Source organism: Odocoileus virginianus, chromosome 7 (genome assembly GCF_023699985.2).
Source record: "Odocoileus virginianus isolate 20LAN1187 ecotype Illinois chromosome 7, Ovbor_1.2, whole genome shotgun sequence".
NCBI lineage: Eukaryota > Metazoa > Chordata > Mammalia > Artiodactyla > Cervidae > Odocoileus > Odocoileus virginianus.
In genome coordinates this window covers 5,869,655-5,885,677 of record NC_069680.1, presented here as the reverse complement: position 1 = coordinate 5,885,677, position 16,023 = coordinate 5,869,655, and the positions used below count along the sequence as shown (strand labels likewise).

General features: G+C 39.7%; 1 protein-coding gene across 7 annotated transcripts in view; it reads left to right on the top strand.

Annotated features, from left to right (window-relative positions):
• The window catches only part of ARMH3 (armadillo like helical domain containing 3), a 174,786-nt gene that overhangs the window by 69,831 nt on the left and 88,932 nt on the right, over nucleotides 1–16,023 (top strand). For 6 of the 7 annotated variants that reach the window (XM_020897830.2, XM_020897832.2, XM_020897831.2 and 3 more), the window contains exons 21-23: nucleotides 5,636–5,718; nucleotides 6,252–6,378; nucleotides 13,879–13,954. In XM_020897830.2, the coding sequence (XP_020753489.1) occupies nucleotides 5,636–5,718; nucleotides 6,252–6,378; nucleotides 13,879–13,954 (286 nt within the window). Of the gene's footprint in view, nucleotides 1–5,635; nucleotides 5,719–6,251; nucleotides 6,379–13,878; nucleotides 13,955–15,129; nucleotides 15,207–16,023 lie in introns of those variants that run through there. The other variant, XM_070470064.1, reaches the window with a different exon arrangement.

Below are 16,023 nucleotides of genomic sequence, written 5' to 3'. Positions count from 1 at the left end.
CCTTCTCCAATGTATGAAAGTGAAAAGTGAAAGTGAAGTCACTCAGTCGTGTCTGACTCCTAGCGACCCCATGGACTGCAGCCTACCAGGCTCCTCCATCCATGGGATTTTCCAGGCAAGAGTACTGGAGTGGGGTGCCGTTGCCTTCTTTGGCTTGGCATCTAGCATATACCTAATAAATGTTACCTCCCTTGCCATTTATGACTTTTGTGTTTCTCCGTTTGAAAAGAGATGACTGCAGTTTGGGGGAGATGATTTCTATAGATAGGTGTCTCTTTTTAAGCTGTCAAGTGTAGTGCAGTAGAAAAGAGGAAGATTTGAGAGAACAGTTTTCCCTCTATATCCATGGGTTCTGCATCCACAGATTTAGCCAACCACAGATCAAAAATATTTGGAAAAAAAAGATTCCAGAAATTTCCAAAGAGCAGAACTTGAGTTTGCTCAATGCCAGCAGCTATTTACATGGCTTTTACATTGTATTAGGCATTGTAAGTAACCTAGAGTTGGTTTAAAATATATAGGAAGATGTGTGTGGGTAACTATACCATTTTATTTAAAGGACTTGAGAATCTATGGAGTTGGGTATTTGGGGGGGAAGTCCTGGAACCAATCCTACCCACCCCCCACCCCCACAGTGGATACTGAGGAACAGCTGTACTTGATGTGAACTTCTGGCACAGTTAGTGATTTGTAGTAGGTGTCATTCAGCAGAAAGATATGATCTATTTCTCTATGATACATGTATCTGGCATTGGTGTTTTGGGAGTGCCTACTCCTGGGGCTGTGAAGGATTGGGGCCGGTGAAAATTGTCTGTTAAGGTCTGGAGGGTCTAAGCCACCAAGCTTGTCCTCATCTGAAAAGATACTCTGCAATAAACTGTGCCATTCTGTTTTGTGGGATGAGTAGCCGTTGCTCACCTAATGGGCAAAACTGTTTACACAGTATTGGGTTTCTGTAACATGGGCCCTTTTTCTTTGGAAATCCCTCAGACTGATGGTCATATTTTTGTTGAGGAAGATTTTATGTTAGTCTCTTCTCCCCTGCTTCCTTTTAAAACTATTATCTAAAAATTAGAAACGTGGTAACTAAAGTGTTAAATTAAAAAGAAAAAAAGTATATCCTGCTCCACCGCTTATCTTCACAATGACCTCAACATGTATCATGCTTGATACCAAACTCTTAACAGAGATATGACTAATTAACAATTTTATGTTTATACAACCCTTATCTTCTGTAGTCATCGTAACTCTTCCCTCTGTGTACTGTTACCTCCGTGACTGTCCTTGGAGCAGTTTGGCTGGTCATGTGCCCAGACGGCACCAGGTAAACAAGTGGGTCACAGGTGGTTTTCTGAAAACGTGCGTGTGGAGAGTGGCGAGGCAGGACCCGGCCGGCATGAGCTCTGTGCTCCTTGTGTGTTGGCACCGAGATCCTGAGTACCATTTCTCTTCCGTCCTTAACCTGCCCATGGCCCACGGCTATTCTCTGCCCTGCAGTTAAACCCTGTTCATAGCACTGTAATAACTTATGAATAAACCTGGCTACTAATTGTTTATACTCAGGTTTTTTTTGTTTGTTTGTTCCATTTCTGGTTTTGCATAAAGAAAGGGGATCCTAGTTTCATTTGAGGAGAAGGAAATGGCAACCCACTCCGGTATTCTTGCCTAGAGAATCCTGTGGACAGAGGAACCTGGTGGGCTGCTGTCCATAGGGTTGCACAGAGTCGGAAGTGACTTTGCATGCATGCATACATTGGAAAAGGAAATGGCAACCCACTCCAGTATTCTTGCCTGGAGAATCCCAGGGATAGAGGAGCCTGGTGGGCTGCTATCTATGGGGTCGCACAGAGTTGGACACGACTGAAACAACTTAGCAGCAGCAGCAGCAGCTCCATTTGAAGTTCAGATCCAATCATGATCTATGTTCAGTACATAATTTTGAAGGAGACACCCAGAGTGAGGGGAATAGGAACAGTTTTAGTTGACATTTATTATTATTAGTATTATTTTTTTAAAGATCTTAGTGAAAAAAAAAAAAAGATCTTAGTGAGAAAACAGAAAGAGAAAGGGAGGTAGAGGTGTGGGAAAGATGGGATTTAGAGAAGAGAGATGAGGGATTTCTGTAGTGGTCCAGTGGCTTAGACTCTGAACTCCCAATGCAGGCGGCCCAGGTTCCATCCCTCATCAGGGAACTAGATCCCACATACTGGAACTAAGAGTTTGCAGGCCACAACTAAGAAATCCCACATGCTGTAACTAAGAACTGGCATAGGCAAATAAATGTTTTTTAAAAAAACAATTAAAAATAAAGAGGAGAGATGAAAGCTGATATAGAGGGCCTGCTGAGGTGGTTTTTGCTGAGAAAAGCTACTAGGACTTTTTTAGTGTTGAGAATGAGTAGAAGAAAGGTAATAATGAGGTGTTAAGCAGCTGTGCTATAATAAGTAGCTGAGGATCAAGAAAAGAACAGCACCAAGTAGATGGAAATAACCTTGGAGCAGCCAATAGGTGGAGAAAGTTATAAACCAGAGTCTTCTAGGGAAGCGTTGATAATAGTATAGTCAGCAAGTCTTAAGCAAACCATTTATACATAAGCTTCCTTCTGTCTTAACATTTGACTACATCTAGCTCAGATGGTAAAGAGTCTGCCTGCAGTGTGGGAGACCCAGGTTTGATTCCTGGGTTGGGAAGATCCCCTGGAGAAGGAAATGGCAAACCACTCCAATATTCTTGCCTGGAAAATCCCACAGATGGAGGAGCCTGGCAGTCTATAGCCCATGGGGTACCAAAGGGTCAGACACGACTGAGCGACTTCACTTTCACTTTTAGCACCTTTATTTGTCTGTTGTTGTTGTTCAGTTGCTAAGCAGTGACTCCATGGACTCTTGCAACCCCATGGACTGCAGGCTTTTATCTTAATGGAATGAAAGAAGGAACACTAAACTGGAGACCAGGTTCTAGTCCCTGCTTAGTCACTAACTAGTTGGGGTGGTGGTCGGGGGTTGTTTTTGAATCCAAAAATGAGGGAGTAGGATTAAATAACCTCTAAGGTCCTTTCTAGCTCTAAAAATTTTAAATCAACTGTGTTGAAGCCTCACAGACTTTGAACTCCCATCACATTGGGTCAGAGGATAGAAGACCGTGTGTGTATGTAGGACACTGAACAGCTGATAGAATGCTAAGTCAGAGAGATGTTGAACGAAAAAAGTGTTATATTATGGGATATTTGGGGTATTCCTTCTTAAAGCAGAATCATGGTTCATGATGTCAGAGGGAAGCCAATTTTAAGGTTACTTTGTTCATTTTAGCTGCCTTTTAAATTCCCTCTAGAGAATGGTGACTTACAGGTAAGAAAACCCTGGCTTTTTTCAGAAGGTAGGGGGTCTGACCTGAATTGTCAGGGATAGAACGCAGGTTTTCCTGATACAGACTCTCAGAGTATTGCAGTGCTGGACTCTCCTTCTCAACACTGTTTGACTCTGCTGGCATCGGTGACAGTTGGAACTCAGGCCACCTCTTGGCCTGTGCTAGAATTGCTCTCTTCCTCCCCCTCATATTTATCACTTTGTCATCCCTGACTCTGAATCCCAGAGATCAAGGCTAGCTGTAGTCCAGCAGAGGAGCAATAAATCATTGTGCTCCCTTCCTTTTCTCCAGGTTTTCTACCCCTTAATTACCACATAACCACTGCTGAGGCTGCATCTTTGTGCTGCGTGTGCCTGGGACAAAAGCCTTCGTTGATTGGATGTGTACAAAAGCAGCTTTGTTTCTAGCTAGCCCTTGTGTTTTGTGGAATGCCACATGTATTACCCATCCTTTTTTCTTGTCTCCTGTGAATTTATAGAGTCTTACTGCCAGAAGATTTATCCATTAACAGGGCTTGTCTAAGCTCTGGGGTTAGTGGGGCTGGAGTGGGCAGCCCCATACACATAAGAAGAGAGATTTGGGGTGGGCGGCCCCATACACATAAGAAGAGAGATTTGGGCTGGGTTAGTCTTTTTCTTGGCCATGCTGCAGCTTGCAGGATCTTAGTTACCCAATCAGAGACTGAACCCAGGCCACGGCAGTGAAAGTGCCAAGTTCTAACTAATGGACTGCCAGGGAATCCCCATGGGTTAGTCATTTTTATGTGGGTTTTAGCTAGTCCCCTTCATTCTCTGAGCTCCTGGTAGGAGCTTAGTAGATTGTATGATCCAGAATGGTCTCCCATGGAGCTTTTTTGGGTCCAGTCCAATAGATGACTTGTTAACAGACAACATCAAAAGAGCCAGCTGCCTATCATTTGCCTTTCCATTGGGAAACCTCAGAGAACTTGAGTCAGGGTGAAGAGTTCATAAATGAGGATGCCTGCCTCCTTCAACCCTAGCAAGGATTTTTTTTTTTTCTATTTGAAGGGAAGAGTCAGGCTTTAGAAACAGAATGTAGACAAACTCTTATACTTTTCCTTGCCTGCTGTTTCTTTACTGTACCTGTGCTTTTAGAGGGTTGAGAGTGAGGGGTGTTGTGTGGCAGGCAGCAAGTGTCTGGAGAGACTTACTCCTACTCATCATTCCCTGCTGTTTCAAATCTAAGCTTACATCTCTTTTCTAAGAGTAGTAAACTTCACACAAAGCTCAGATGAGAGAATGGACTTCTCTGCTGACAAAAAAGCAGGTATGGTCTTAGGAAAGGAGCAGTCAAGTCTTTTTTATATGTGTGTATGTAGAAATAGGACAGGTTGAGGGGGAGAAGACAAAAGGAACATCAAATACTTGTAGCCACTGAACCCCTCCTTTATATTCCCCATCATACAGGGGAGATAGGTACAGTGGCAGTGGCTATGGTGGGCCCAGAAGCAGGACTGAGTTTATAGCCTTGGGTGAAAGAGTATAAGGCAACAGTTAAATTATTTTATGCTTAATGTTTATTGGCAAAAATGTCTTTAAAGCTGTACTGTTTAACTAGGGACTTAGCAGTCAGTCTCATGATTGAGATTGCTTAGGTTTTTGCACTCTCTCCCCTCATTAAAGATTACAAGGCAAAAAGGGGACCTTTTCAGTAAATGTTGTCACAATTAAGAGAGGACAGAGCATATTGCACTCTTATTTGAATATTTGGAACAGTTAAGGGCTTTTTTTTTTTTCCCCTTCATGAGCTCTTTTTTAATCCAGAACTAAAGCAGTAGGTTCTACAGTATGTCTGTCGATCATTTAGATTCGAAAGATGTCCTTCTTAGCAGTAATGTTTGAAATAGATACGTAGCTAAAACTTGGTGACTTGGAACGCTAGCAGCCTGGGGTGAGAAGGGACGCTCAATAAGCTGAGGAAATTTGATGGGAAATCAGCATACAGGTGTAAATTTGGAACACTGAAATGTCCATTTTATAGTCAAATTTCTGAGCTTAATTGCTATTTAAGAAGTAAAAAGTAGATTTTTAAAAACCTTCTATGGACAGATAAGCAGATAGGTGCTTGAGAAGGTCAGTGCTTTCTTCTACTACACCTGCTCTGCTTGCCTTTAAAATTTTCCTAGTAGCTGTGATATACTCATTCTAGCCCTGTTTGGATTTCTTTAGATCTAGTGTACTTTCATTTAACTTTATTGATTATGCTTTGATTATCTTATCAATGCCTTTTTTTTTCCTTCTTTTTAAAGCCTTGATAAATTTGCTGAAGTTCCTTATGTCAAATGAGACTGTACTTTTGGCAAAGCACAACATTTTTACGTTAGCTCTTATGGTGAGTAGCAAAAAAACATATTTATTTTTCTGAAGTTATACTCTAGGGCAGAAATGGGCTGGTTTGAGACAGGAGCTGGTGTTCTAAGGATTAAACTATAGGGGGATACCAGGCCTTTATTTTCCCTTTGGATCAGAATCTCTCTACTAGTGCTTCCACTTTCATCTGTGTCTTTGGAGAACCTGGGGCTCTTTCATGAAATAATGGTAAGACACACTGTTATATAATATTCCCACCACACAGATATAAGAGGTATAAATTAATTTCAAGGAGATCGATGATATGGAAAGGTAGAAAATAATTAGAAAGTGATGAGTTTTCAGTAATTATTACTTTAATGTAATCTATTGAATGGTAAGTTTTATAGAAGTTAGTTTTTAATAATGACTGTTTAATAACCAGCTAACAAAATTGCTGAAAATTTAACTGCTCTTGAAAGACAGTAAGAGCTGGCTATGTAGCACACTACTGATAATACCCTTCTGAGTCTTCATAGTATGATGTCTATATATGGGCTTTTGCTTCTTTTTTAGATTGTGAACCTATTTAATATGTTTATCACATATGGAGATACATTCCTGCCCACCCCCAGCAGTTACGATGAACTCTACTATGAGATTATCCGCATGCACCAGAGCTTTGACAACCTCTACTCTATGGGTAAGCTGTCTTCTTTTTATTTTTCTCTCCCCGTCAGCTGTGACTTTTGGTCTATGAAAGGAAAAGACTGCAAAAGATTCTCCCCTAGTTGCTTGGTGCCCTTACTTGGCACAGAACTATAGTAGTCTCCTTTTCTCAGTTAATAAGATAGTATGTATGGACTTCCTCACCTTTAGGAACTCAGAATTCATCTCTGTAGAAAGCTGGTTAGCATCCCTGTAGCCCTTTCTTGATGTTTGTGAAAGAGAGAAAATAGGGAGGCTTGTAGATTTAGTGAATGCCAGTGAGATGGGTGTGAGAGTGGGTGGGAGTTGACAGCAGCAAATAGAAGAGCTTGGATCCCAAAGGAACATTGTGTGATTTGAGAAGGTACAAGGTTTTAAGGATTTTTAATGTACCTATGTATTTTTAGCATAACTTAGAAGAGGAAGTGGGCATTAGATAAAAATATTTTTTGCAAAAACCTTTAGGTGATTGGCTCACCAAAAATTTACTCTGCAGCCATGAGTATTCCTTATTTCTATAAGAGGTCATGTATCCCTGTAAGTTTGAGTAAAGAGTCTAATCAGACCTACCTAAGTTTAAAGGTCAAGAAAGATTTCTTTAGATTTCCCAGAAATAGTAAGCCACGTAATAAAGCTGTCTATTAAAAAGCTCCAGCTTATTAGCTTTATTGGGATATAATTGATATATGATAAACTGCATTCTTTTTTTTTTTTTTTGGCCATGCTGAGGTATTTGGGATCTTAGTTCCCTGACCAGGGATGGAACCCACACCCCCTGCAGTGGAAGCATGGAGTCTTAACCACTGGAGCCTCAGGGAAGTCCCAAACTGTACTTTTTAAAGGATACAGTTTTTGATAAGTTTTGGCATGTGTATATGTACATGAAGCTGTCATTAAATCAAGATATTGTGCATATCCACCCCCTCTTCCCAGATTTCCTTGTGTCCTTTTATGTCACTTTTACCACCTCTGTCCCTTATCCCTAGGCAACCCCTGATCTGCTTTCTGTCACTATTGATTAGTTTACTTTATCCTTATTGTTGGGACTGTTTATGAAAAGTTCATCTTCTGCTTGGGACTCCTGTATGTATCATGAGTAAAGTAGAGGGGATTTGGAATACCTGGAGAAAGAGTAGAAGCAAAGAGTGGAAAGAAGGATTGCCTAGGAGGAAATTTTTTTTTCTATTTCCCTGCTTTCTCATTCTCAGTGTAATAGCTTTAGCATCATGTCAGCTCCCCTCAGAATAAGAGGTTCCCATTGTCATATCAAGTCACACGTCTTTTTTTTTTTTTTTTTTTGGAGATAGGAAGTCTTCCATTAGAACTCTCTAGCAAATTTCCCATTGGCAGACTGTTCTCAGTGTACCCTGGTGTGGTTTGCATCTACCTGGCTTTTACTGATGTTCTTGTTTTCAAGAATATAGAATTTTCCAAGGGTGAAGAGCTGCTCCAGAGGCTTTAGTACCCATTAATGGATGAATAAAGAGGAAAGGAAGGAGAGTTGGAGTGGGGGAGGTATTTTATAGATGTCTGATTTACCTGTGTGGTTGAGCTGTGTACACAGTCAAATGAGATCAATGTTTGCAGCTATAGCAACAAGAGAAGAAAGGATATCTGGGAATGCTCAGATGCACTAAGAAAGTACAAAGAGGAAAGTGAATTTTACTTAATGAAACACAATAAATAGTAGGAGGTGGCATGTTTTAGTACTCTCCATTTTGTGTAAAGTATGATGAAACTTCAGGTGGGAAAAAAATGTATTTTTTAGTCAGGTTTTTTGAAGTATAATTTACATATACTGTATAATTCACCATTTTTTTTGTTTGTTTGTTTTTAATTCACCATTTTTAATGTACTGTTCTGAATTTCAGCAAATGCATATAGAAGTATAATCATAGAAAAATCAAGATTTAGAAGAGTTTTACCATCTCAAAAACTTCTCTCTTCTCTGTACTCCTGTGAGATCAACTCCTCCACCCACGCCTGTGAGATCAGCTCCAAGCCAATTTCTAGCAACCACTGATCTATTCCTTGTCGCCATGATTTTGCCTTTTCTAAAATAGTATATAGATGACATCATACTGTTTTTTGAGTCTGGCTTCTTATACGTAGTAATTTGTTTGAAGTTATCCATGTTGATGCATGTATTAGTAGTTTGTTCCTTTGTATTATGGGTAATATTCCATTATGGGAATATGCCAGTTTAGCTTATTCATTTATCAGTGGAAGGACATTTAGAAAGTTTCCAGTTTTTAGGGATTGTAAATAAAACCTCTGTAAACATTTTTGTACACAGCTTTATGTGAACACAAGTTTTCTTTTTACTTGGTACCTTCTTGAACATATGGAGCATATTTACAATAGCTGTTTTAATGTCCTTTCCCACTAACTCCATCATCTCTCTTCATGTCTAGGTCTGTTTTATTGACTGATTTTTCTCCTGCTTATGGGTTATGTTTTTCTGGCTTCTTTGGGTTTTTAAAATTAATTAATTAGGCTGCATTGGGTCTTAGTTGTGGCACATAGGATCTTCATTGCATCATGTGGGATCTTTGGTTGCAGCACATGGACTCTCTAGTGGGATCTTAGTTCTCTGACCTGGGATTGAACCCATGTTCCCTGCACTGCAAGGTGGATTCTTTTTTTTTTTTTTGAAAAATTTTTATTGAAACAGTTGATTTACAATTTGTATCAGTTTCAGGTATAGAGCAAAGTGATGTGTGTGTGTGTGTGTGTGTGTGTGTGTGTGTACATATGTGTATTCTTTTTTAGATTCTTTTCCACAATAGGTTATTATAAAATATTGTGTATAGTTCTGCAAGGTGTTTTCTTAACCACTGGACCACCAGGGAAGACCCTTTTCTACTTCTTGAATGCTGGTAATTTTTAAATTGGATTTTGAACATTGTGATGTTAATGTTGTAAGGTTTGATTTTATTATGTTCCTTTATATAATGTTAGACTTTGTTCTGGAATGCAGTTATGTTGTGTGGAATCAGTTTCATCCTTTTAGGATTTGCTTTTAAGGGTTATTAAGTTGGGTTAGGAGAAGGCAGTGGCACCCCATTCCAGTACTCTTGCCTGGAAAATCCCATGGATGGAGGAGCCTTGTGGGCTGCAGTCCATGGGGTCGCTAAGAGTCGGTCACGACACGTGCACCCCAGTGTTCATTGCAGCACTGTTTATCATAGCCAGGACATGGAAGCAACCTAGATGCCCATCAGCAGACGAATGGATAAGGAAGCTGTGGTACATATACACCATGGAATATTACTCAGCCATTAAAAAGAATTCATTTGAATCAGTTCTAATGAGATGGATGGAACTGGAGCCCATTATACAGAGTGAAGTAAGCCAGAAAGATAAAGACCATTACAGTATACTAACACATATATATGGAATTTAGAAAGATGGTAACGATAACCCTATATGCAAAACAGAAAAAGAGACTCAGATGTACAGAACAGACTTTTGGACTCTGTGGGAGAAGGCGAGGGTGGGATGTTTCAAGAGAACAGCATCGAAACATGTATATTATCTAGGGTGAAACAGATCACCAGCCCAGGTTGGATGCATGAGACAAGTGCTCGGACCTGGTGCACTGGGAAGACCCAGAGGGATCGGGTGGAGAGGGAGGTGGGAGGGGGGATCGGGATGGGGAACACATGTAACTCCATGGCTGATTCATGTCAATGTATGACAAAATCCACTACAATATTGTAAAGTAATCAGCCTCCAACTAATAAAAAAAAAAAAAGTAGAAAGCATAAAAAAAAAAAAGAATCGGTCACGACTGAGCGACTTCACTTTCATTTTTCACTTTCATGCACTGGAGAAGGAAATGGCAGCCCACTCCAGTGTTCTTGCCTGGAGAATCCCAGGGACGGGGGAGCCTGGTGGGCTGCTGTCTATGGGGTCGCACAGAGTCGGACACGACTGAAGCGACTTAGCAGCAGCAGCAGCAAGTTGGGTTAAGAGCAACTTTTATTATAGGTTAATTTGGCCAGATTACTAATGCAGTACCCATCTGAAGATTCTTCCTGATAATTCATATATTAGTAGGTTTTTCTACTCTTGCTGGTGGAAATGCAAATTATTTTGTTTGTAGAGCCTTCCATGAGCTCTACAGTTTCTTCTCTTTTCCAGTGGTTCTTTACCCCCAGGCTTGAGTAGTTTTCCCTTTCTTACGTGTAGATCAGTGCTCAGCAGAAGACGTAAGAGTACCCCTCTACAAACTTACAGAATACCTTGTTAAACTCCCTCCTCTACAGTACTCTACCCCACAAATTCTAGGTGCTTTGGCCTGTCCAGTTGCTAATCTCTGTGTCTTTGATTTGGCAAGCTTCTGGATTCTGTTTAAGTTCCTCTTTGCCCTGTAGATTGGAAACTTTTTCACACAGTAAGCTGGGATAATTCTTGGGCTCGCCTTGTTTGTTTTCCATCTTCAAGGATCACAGTTCTGTATACCCGTTGTCCAATGTCTGAAAGTTGTTGTTTCTTATATTTTGTTCAGTTTTTTCTTGTTTACGGTAGAAGGGTTAATTATATCTTGTTACCTCATCATGGCTAGCAGAGGGAGACTCTTGATAAAGACACACATTTAATATTCCTATGGCAATTAAGCTACTGCAGTGATAGCCACTGACAAGGAAGGACCTCGACGCAAGCTACCCTGAACCATAAATGATTCCATGTTTTGAACTGTTTTTTTCCTTTTAGAAAAAGTTAATTACCAGTACTAAAGAAAAAACAAGGTGCAAATTTTTTTGTTTAATACAATCTCTCCTTTCTAGTATGACCACTATTTTCATATGGGCTTCCCAGGTGGCACTAGTGGTAAAGAACCCCCCTGTTAATGCAGGAGATGTAAGGGATGTGGGTTTGATCCCTGGGTTGAGAGAATCCCCTGGAGGGGAGGGCACAGCAACCTGTTCGAGTATTCTTGCCTGAAGAATCCCATGGACAGAGAAGCTTGGTGGGCTACTGTCCACAGGGGTCGCAAAGAGTCAGACACAACTGAAGTGACTTAGCATGCATGCATGCATTAGTCTACTTTATGCATAGTTTTACATAATTGTGGTCATGTTATCCTACTTCTTTTTTAACTATTATAGAACATTTATTTTTTTTTGGTAGTTTTCTTAAGTTTCTTTCTCTCTACCCCCTCTCTGCTTTTGCATAGTACGGGTACAGTTTATTGAACCATTCTTTCCTTTCATGAAAATTATGGTTGTTTCCAGTTTTTGCTGTTACATCAGTCTCTTTTTTAAATGGCTGCCTGGTATGCTGTTTTTGTGTACCATACTTTGTACTACCTAAATGATAACCTTAGCTTGAGGCGTTTGGGCATTTCGAGATAATTTTATGTTTAAATTTGGGAACTTAGAAAATAATGTAAAAGCCAATGGCTTGGAAAGCTTGTTTCCCGTGGAAATGCAGTGATGAGGACATCTGGGTGTCTGTTCACTAAGGAACAGAAGTGATAGGATGTTAACAGAGAAATAATCCATGAACAGAGTTGAATACCTCTCTGAGGTAAGGGGAGTAAAATTCAGCTCAATTCCACAAATACTAGATCCTCACCATCAGAGAATTTATGATTTAGTGGAGGGTCTAGTGGAAAACAGATATATCTAAACAGTTTTTGCAACTGAGTTGAAAAAAATTTGTCTGATCTGCTTGAAACAGTTTTGTTCATTCATGAATAAATTTGTGCATACACTTAATGAAACCCTGAGTTGAGACTGAAAAGCTCTAACTTGAAACTGAGTTCCCCTGCACTAAATCTTGTAAATTAGGAAAGCAGCACTCTGATAATGTTTTATTAAGGCTTCCATCTTCCCTTTCGTAAAATTGGATGAATTTATAAAAATGAAATATTGCTGAAGTAGATGCAGAGCAGCCAGATGAGTTTTCTTTCCCTATAACAGCTATATGCCCTCCCTCTAGTACAGCGGCTGCTACTACTCCTCTTGCTAGACGAATACTGGTCAGGAGTTGGTAGTGATGGTACCTATGCAGATTGGTTATACGCTTTTTAATGTTAGGCTCTGATTAACTTAACTAACTAACTTTCTCCTTTGAGAAAGTCTTAAGTATATTCTTGCATTTGTTTGGAAGACAGTCTATTTAATAGCTAATACTAATACTTATGTAACAATTACTGTGTGCCAGGTACTGATCTAAGGTTTTATATAACTTACTTGATTTTCATAATAATCCTTTCATGTAAGTATTGCTGTTTTTCTCTAGTAAGTGGCAAAGGCTAGTCTTGGACACCAACAGTTGGCTTCAGAGTTCACACTCTTAACCACTCAGTGTATCAAGTACAGGCTATAGGACCATTCCCTCCAGGTTTAAATTCTAGCCCCATTACTTACAGTTCTGTGAATGAACTTGATTGATTAATTGTTTGTCTCCTCTGAGTCTCATATGTGTGCTGTATTGTATATATTCTTTGTCCAGTTTCTGGCACATAGTAGACTCTCTACATGTTTAGTTCATATTCGTTATTCACTCATTAAAAATATATACTTAGAGTGCCCACTGTATGCTTGTTCTTTCAAGGAACGCTTGTGCTGGTTTGTCTCTCTTCTGAAAGAGTATAGGTACTGTAATGTGTGGCCCTGAAGCTCATAGCTGGTAGACAATATGCATGTGTGTGTGCTAAATTGCTTCAGTCGTGTCTGACTCTTTGTGACCCTATGGGCCATAGCCCACCTGGCTCCTCTGTTCATGGGATTCTCCAGGCAAGAAATATTGGAGTGAGTTCCAGAGTATCTTCCCAACCCAGGGATCAAACCCAAGTCTCTTACATCTCCTGCATTGGCAGGCGGGTTCTATACAACTAGCACCACCTGAGAACTATATTTCCATCATCCCTTCTGTGAGTAAGGGTGTAAGAGACTTTGGTGAGAGAAGGGAAGAATATTCCAGTTGATTCATGTTGCAGGTCACACCGTTAAGTCAAGGGAGCTAAAGTATGTTACTCTTTGATTGAAACATGACCATCCTCTGTCTGACAAGATTATTTATCCTATTTGACCCAGTTTAGACCTTTAGGAGAAAGATATACTGTATGTGGAACAGGTAGGGACACTTACTCAGCTGGCCGATTCCACTAAATCGGCCCAGCTGTTAGGGAAGTGATTAATGTGGCAATCAGGTTACCCTCACATCACCACTCCAGTATAGATTTTAACTGAATGCAAAAACTAAGTATGGAAACATTTCAGCGGGGAGTGGAGAGAGGGAAACCCAAGACAGAGGAGTAGAATATTTTGATAGAAAATGAAAGAAAGAGGAAAAAAATTGCGGGAAAGATAGTTAAGAATAAGTCCTTATATTTTTTCTCTAGATTAGAATGTCTTAAATAGAAGATTGGCACAGACTCCATTTGGTTTTTCCAATAGTGATATTCTGCATTGTGTCTTCACTCCTCATATTTGTTTAATACCAGTGGTCTGACACATCTTTGTTCTTTCCTTTTTTACAGTCCTGAGGCTTTCTACCAATGCAGGCCAGTGGAAAGAAGCAGCTAGCAAGGTGACTCACGCGTTGGTTAATATCAGGTAAGAAGTGAGGATTTATCTCTTTCAGAGTTCTGTGGTTAATCCTGAGGTTTATTGTACCTTTCTAAGTGAAATGTGTTGAACATCACTACTATTTTAAGCCCTGATGTCTGTAGGAGTGGAAGAAATTTTCGTATTTGATCAAGAAAAGCAGGAATGCATGTGACTTTCATTTTGTCATATTGACATAGCTCACGGAATTTGCTCTTTATGAATTTTCTTATCAGGAGATAGTTGGCAACTTTTCAGGCCTCTTTGTTGCCAAAGTGGTTTCTGTGTATAGGCCATCTGAAAGCTTTTCTCTGGAAATTTTTTTCTGCCTTTCTCCATGAGTTGAATGAATGACTCATGGGATCTGGAACTTTTGACGTTTTGCTTTACATGGCTATTTCTATTTGTGGTAAACAGAGCCAAATGGAGCTCATGGGGCTAAGTCATTTTAGGTTCCTTATGAAACAGCATGGCAATTACAGAGTGCTATATGTATTGGATAAAATTGAGTCAGACATGGAGTTGGTTTAGGGTCTTGAGAAAATAGCACACACTCACAGGAGAGAGCTGTTTGTAAATGGAGAGAATGTGCTTTCAGTGTCATGAAACCTAAAGCTGACTTGTGTTACATTCCTCGCTCCCTTTGTGCCTATCATTTTTTATTTTCTCAGCAATTACTATATTGCTCTTGCAAACAATTGAAAAATTAACATTGAGTAGAAGAGGCAAACCCAACAGATGGGGAAACTTGATTTAGCTCCAGATGTAAGTTTTGCCAGACATTCCCAGTAATAGTAATGCACATTTACAACTTGGTATAGATTCTAATTTGTGACAGAGCTGAGATTCAATATTTATTTCTATATCTTTCTTTTCTTCCCACCCCTTTCTTTTAAGATAAAATGTCCTGTCCCTGCAGTGACTTACTAGTGTTTGACAAGTCTGGGAACAAAAGAAAAAGTGTGAAATGTGTGTTTTGGGAGGACGGGGGTGAGGGAGCAGGTAGGTGAGATGTGCTAACAAGATTGCATTGAGGGTATTGAAGGTTATCTGCCTTACCTGACCCCCAGAGACATTTTGCAGCAAACATGGTTTTATAAATCTCACACCTTCATGTATATTTGCATCTAGCAAATAAGCCAGATACTGTAGTAAATCCTTATGATAAATGTGACTTTCTGTAGGAATGAGGAATTACAAACTGCCTTCTCCTAAAGAGCCCTTTGTGACTGAAGGACAGTATGACAAATGTGGGTGTTTGAAAGAAACACCAGATTCTGGACTACAGAATGAAGTGCATGTGGGTATAATTTATGTTGTATTTATTCATGTATTTACTTAGGGTTTTCAGACAGTGCCTTTTCATCTGGGGCTTGTTTGCTTGATCACAGTCTTTTATGCTTCCTTTATCTTCTGCATTGTTGCTTTTCCTTTCAGTGGCTTCTGGTTTGGCTGCTGCCCTTATTCTTCCCAGGGGCCATCAAACAGCTGATTTAAAACTATTGACCTGTCTTTTCTTTGAATACCCCAGAAAGGACTGGCCTGGGCTTAGAGCAGATGCCTATAACCATGACATGGTTCTCTTTGTAAGTCAGGCCTATACCTTCATTTTCATTCCTCAAACTTCTTGATGAACTTGCTGCAGACAGTAATTATATCATCTTCACTGTTGCTAATGAATTAGACTTGGAATATATGTAGAAAGTATCAAAGATCCAGTCAGTTTTTTCAAGAGATTACTGGAAAGATGTTTTAGAATATCACTTATCACACTAACACCAGATCAGGGGAGTATATTGGTGATGCTAAGCCTGCAGAAATTTACTTTTTTCCTTTTTAAAATTTATTTTCATTTAGAAAGTACTAAACTAGGTACTGCTCTTTCAAAAATTGCTGTCTTCTTCAGTCATCAAACCCTATAGAGTATACTTTTTAATTAATGAGGAAACTTAAGTCTTGAAGATATTTGAATTGCAAAAAGTCTCACAATTCTTGTGTGTCAAATCTGAGGATTAATCATAGTTCTTCTAATTCCAAATCCAGGGTTCTTTCTTTTATATTGTAACGCCTCCTTTAGT